General features: G+C 35.2%; 2 protein-coding genes across 2 annotated transcripts; both read right to left on the bottom strand.

Annotated features, from left to right (window-relative positions):
- Positions 1–3070: 3070 nt before the first annotated feature.
- Positions 3071–3484, bottom strand: LOC113330490 (prostatic spermine-binding protein-like). The gene has a single exon (XM_026577295.1). The coding sequence runs from the start codon at positions 3482–3484 to the stop codon at positions 3071–3073; it is 414 nt and encodes a 137-aa protein (XP_026433080.1).
- Positions 3485–3793: 309 nt separating this feature from the next.
- LOC113330489 lies at positions 3794–4357 on the bottom strand. The gene has a single exon (XM_026577294.1). The coding sequence runs from the start codon at positions 4355–4357 to the stop codon at positions 3794–3796; it is 564 nt and encodes a 187-aa protein (XP_026433079.1).
- Positions 4358–5374: the final 1017 nt, after the last annotated feature.

The following is a 5374-nucleotide window of genomic DNA, read 5'->3' as shown; positions in this document are numbered from 1 at the left end:
TATAATGTATCTGAGTTTACGTGGACGAGCACAGGAAAATATAAACAATTGCAAGACATTCAGTAGGTTTTTACAAAATAATAATAACGACGGAGAGGCTCCGTTGAATGAATTTATCCAAATAAGAGGGTATTCGTTCATCCATTTCGAGTCTAATGAAATGTTTGGTATTGAAATCCCTGCAGTTAGTACGATTCGATATTTGTTATACTAAAATTTTATCGCATGTGTTGTGTTGTAGTTTAATGTAATACTAGCAGTTTTATAATTAATAAATTTTTTTAATTCAACCAATGTTCATTAATAACTTAAAATAGAAATTATAACTGATGATTCGATTAAAGCGTTTAATGCCCTGCCCAATCATCTTAACATCGCGGGCGATAGGTTCGAACACATTACATGTTATAATTTTTCCTGGTGCGAGATTCAACGATCAATGCCACTTCGAAATGATAAAACGGCTCTCCTCTCCAAGATGTATATGCATCTTGTGCAGCGAACTTGTCCCCTCTGTGTCTAGCGAGAAACTCATTGTACAGGAGGCATAATTTCCTAACATGAATCGTCCTTGAACAAACGTGTCTGGTTCATAATCGTAGCGCGATTGCTTGGACTCATCGCATGTATGTTTAACGAAAGGACCCCAACCAACTTGAGTCCAAAATATACTCTCATGTAGTTAATCTTCGGGAATATCCTTCACAATGTAATAATCTCTAACCCATTCGGTCTCTTCCTCAACATCCTTTAACCTTTTCCTAAGTTGGAATTGTTCTTGACCTCGTTTCTTTTCCATGAGTTTTTCTTCATATTGTGTCGCGGCCGATGACGAAGTTGGGGTTTCTGCTGTGGTTTTTTTATTTTCTTAACACTTCATCCATCACATTAATATATATAGTAGGTGATGAAGATGTAGTTGCATTTGTAGGTTCTTGTCCGCTTCTTTTGTATATCTCTTCTTCCATTTCAGTAATTGATTTGGTTGTTCGTTTGCATCTTTTAAGAATCTTTTTGATTGAATTGGTGGTTGATGATGGACTTGCCATTGAATAGTTTTTTAACTTATATTTTCACCTCACGGGTTTCTGTTGTGCACAACCTTGGGTTATCTTCCTTATATAGGAAAAAATCCAACCTCTATATTGCACTGAACGACTATTTTTCTTAGAATTCACACGCAACGGTTATATTTCTTAGAACTCGTGCCCAACGGCTACATTTCTTAGAACTCGCGCCCAACGGCTATATTTCTTAGAAGTCGCGCCCTACGGCTATATATTTTTTTCTATAAGAATAGACTAATTGAAAACATTTTTTCTCACCAAAAACAAACTCAAATTATTCTAAAATATAAAGCTCAATCATGTATTCTAACAGCTCGAGTAGAAATGGAAAAAAAAATAGTATGTGTGGAATAAAAATAGGTTTTCTATGTTATTTCATGGATAACCATAGTCTACTTCAATGCCCATGGATATATACAAATGTCCACAACGAGGTTGCACCAGCACTAGGAAGGTAAATGAGTCCATACCGGAGATGATAAGGTATTTGGAATATGAGTATGCTAAATGTCCGGGAGAAGCACAATGCTTGGAGGATGCAATGAAAGATGCAATGAAACAAGAAAAAGTTGACGAACTCTGCAAGAATTTCAAACTAAAAGTAAATGTGGAGTTTGAATGAACCAAGGGGATTCCATGTCAAACTCAGGGTTGTAATTTCTTTATGAAAATGCACCGGTCTAATGCAAAGAAAACATATGGAAAACATTACTGGAAATGCCCTGAATATTATGTTTTAGTTTAATCAAGAGTTTGAATATGAATTGATGTAATGTGCATTTTAATAATTAGTAGGAGTTTAAATTTGATGAACATGATGTAACGTGATTTTAAAATAATTGATAATACTTATTTTCGTATTCGTATGATTCACGATTACATTGAACACGTGCGCAACAAGCATTTAAACCAATAGGAGACCCTATTGGACGAGTTATGTCTCGTGAGGGTTTACAGAGAGATATACCCACAAAACCTATCATTATTTAAATTGTTTACTCTTCATCTGAATCTTTAGATGATGAATCTTCAAAGGGGGACGGGTTGTACTCTGGGAAGTTGTTTTTGAACATCACATAGCAGTTAAAAAATCTAAAAAAAATTCCCTTCTTTTTTCGTAACTCTTCAAAGACGCTTCCTCCTACAACAAAAGAAAACAATATCAATTTACAATTAAATTATTCAACAATTCAGTACACGTACACAAACTTGGTAGGTAGGTAAGTTTCTTATGATTTCCGAAGGTACTGGATCCCTTAATAGGTATTAGGTTCTTTGTATATATACATATTATTTTACGTCAGAAGTGGTAATCTCTAATCTTGTTTTCAGAGACTTAGTCGTTCGTTCATTCAGATTCCCGATATGTATAGTAAACCTTTGTAGCATCTTCTCCCAAATGCTTGTGTTATTTGGTTGTTTATCTTCTTCTTCATTCTCTAGATTAACATCGACCCATAAACTAACAATCAATTCGGCATCCGCCGGATTATAATCCACCATAATTAAGAAAGAAAAGTGTTGTTTTGTAAATAATAATTTGGACAAAAGAAGTGTTTATTTTTGTAGATGGAGAAGAGAGTTGGTCGAACTAATGTGTTCATTGGTAAACCATATGTGATATATTTATACATGGTCAGTATAGATATCCATATACTCTACAAAGAGATTCACAGATAAGTATACATATTTGTATACCGTACAAAGAGATTTCGCTGATAAGTATACATATCCATATATTGTACAAAGAGATTTCACGGATAAGTTTACATATCCATATATTGTACAAAGAGATTTCATGGATAATTATTTATATCCATATAATGTATAAAGAGATTTAAATGATTTCACTAGTAATCATAATTGTAAACCACATGGCCATCAAATAAAAACGTATTCATTGGCATACATGATTGAAGCCCAAAAATAATTTAAAGTCTCTCTTACAAATGCATGTAGCATTCGAACTTTTAAACACAATAGTAAAAGGGCTATCGTACATCCTATGACTCAACATCATCATCATCATACAAATCCTCACCATTGTATACAACCTCCTCGTCATCATCCTCAACATCGTCATCATTCTCATCATCATCCTCGTCCTCATCATCGCAATCACCCTCATCGTCCTCTCCATCATGTTCATATTCGTCTTCTACATGTCCGTCTCCATAAACATGTTCAGCTGCATGTTCAAAGTCATCTGGGATTTGATCATTGTAATATCCATAATAATCAAATACACCATCCTCGTTTTGACCAGGAACAACTTCTTCTTCTAAATCTGTCTCATAATAATCTCCATCTGATGATGGAAGTACCATGTATTTCATATCTGTACCCTCCAAACTAGACAAGTACGCTGCTTGGCCTCCTCTACCAGGATGCGCAGCAATGTGCTTGACAAGATCCATTCTTAGTTGTAGGTGCATTTCTAGGTTTTTCAGAGTTTACATAAATACTCGACCATTATTGGTAGGTTCCGGCATCGGAACGGGAACAAATCTGCCCCAATCTGTATCCCGACGTGCATGCTCAATAATCATGTTGTGTAAAATAAGACAACATTTCATAATTAGGTTCAAGTCAGATTGTTTCCAATACTTACACAGTGATCCGACAATTCTTAATTTACCTTGGAGTACCCCAAAAGCATGCCCGACATCCTTTCTTTTAGATATTTGATACTTCTTGAATCTCACATACTCGAGAATGTCCAATGTCTAACTGAAAGCTTGTACAATTATAGTCAACTTTGTATAGATACCATCGGCTAAGAAAAAACCCATATTGTATTGGTGACCATTGATGACATAATTGCATGGAGGTGATACACCCTTTAGCATGTTATCAAAAAGGGGTGAGTGTGCAAACACATTCAAATCGTTGTTTGATCCAGGCATTCCAAAAAAAGCATGCCAAAACCACAAATCGTATGATGCCACCGCCTCTAATGCCAGACTATTATGTTTATCTTTACCCCGGTAAGTTCCTTTCCAAGATATCGGACAATTCTTCCATGGACATTGCATACAATCAACACTACCAAGCATTCCAGGAAAACCTCGTTCTGCATTCTCAGCTAGCAACCTCTGAACATCTTCAGGAGTGGGTTCACGCAAATATCTTTCTCCAAAAGTCATGCAAATGGTGTGGCAAAATCCTTTTAGATAATAGTATATTGTAGTGGCACCCATACGAGTATAATCATCGACACTATCAGATGTCGTACTTTTGCATAAACGTTTCATCACGATAACTAATTTCATATGCGGAGAATGCCCCATAGTACCGATTGCATACGGACGTTGTTGCCATTCTGGATCCACTTCTAGCAATTTTCCAAACAATTTATCGAATAATTATTCCCTCATGCCTAGACGCTGTTTGAAGTATCTTGAGGTATAACCAGTTCCATGTGTAAAATAATCATTCATCATTTTCGCATCATGCCACACTCGATTACGAGTTATTACACTACGTGTTTGTACCTCCCTAGGTACCAATTGACGAATAATACCCAACCGTTCATCCAAACAAAGTTGTGTAAACCTTAGCAAAGCTTTCTCTTCTTTATCACTAGAAGTATCCAGATAGATTCCATATTTAACTCTAACATAGGCACGTATACTCATTATGTACCTTTACAAACAATAAACACAGTATCAATTTGTCTATACAATACACACATACAAGTCAATCAATGTTATGCATCGATAAAATAGTAGTTTACAAACATTTCATTCAACATAAATCAACACACACAACAAGTAATGATCATGGATTTTTTACTAAATCTATGTTTTAATTATATTATTGAATAGCATACTACATACCTTACCAACCTAATATCAACAATTTCATCAAAACCAAAACCAAAGTAAAAATCACATTAATTTTAAACCCTAAGATTAGAATCACTCACCTTTGATGATTATGTGGATGAAATTCGAAATTGAAGAATGGATTTGTTTCACCTAAGAGTAACGATCAAACTCTTTTAATTTAAGCCAAAGAATCGCAATGAATCATTATGAAAATCAAAAGGGGATAAAAGTAGATTGCAAGGGTTTTGAGAGGAGGAAAAAATAGAGAAGAAGGTAAAACGGGAAATCTGTGTGGTTGTTGGATACTTATGTTTATAAAACGGATACTCAGTATCCGTTTTGGTCTAGTCAGAGAGTTGACATACACGGAAACTCAGTAGCCGTATAACACTATTCATACGAAAATTGAGTTTTCGTATCATGTAGGTAAAGGATAGAAGGGAACCATAGTGAGGCTTCCTTCCGTGTGATTTCCCT

This window comes from Papaver somniferum, unplaced genomic scaffold (assembly GCF_003573695.1).
Source record: "Papaver somniferum cultivar HN1 unplaced genomic scaffold, ASM357369v1 unplaced-scaffold_118, whole genome shotgun sequence".
Lineage (NCBI taxonomy): Eukaryota > Viridiplantae > Streptophyta > Magnoliopsida > Ranunculales > Papaveraceae > Papaver > Papaver somniferum.
Note: the sequence above shows the minus strand (reverse complement) of the source record. Positions and strands in the feature narration are given on the sequence as shown.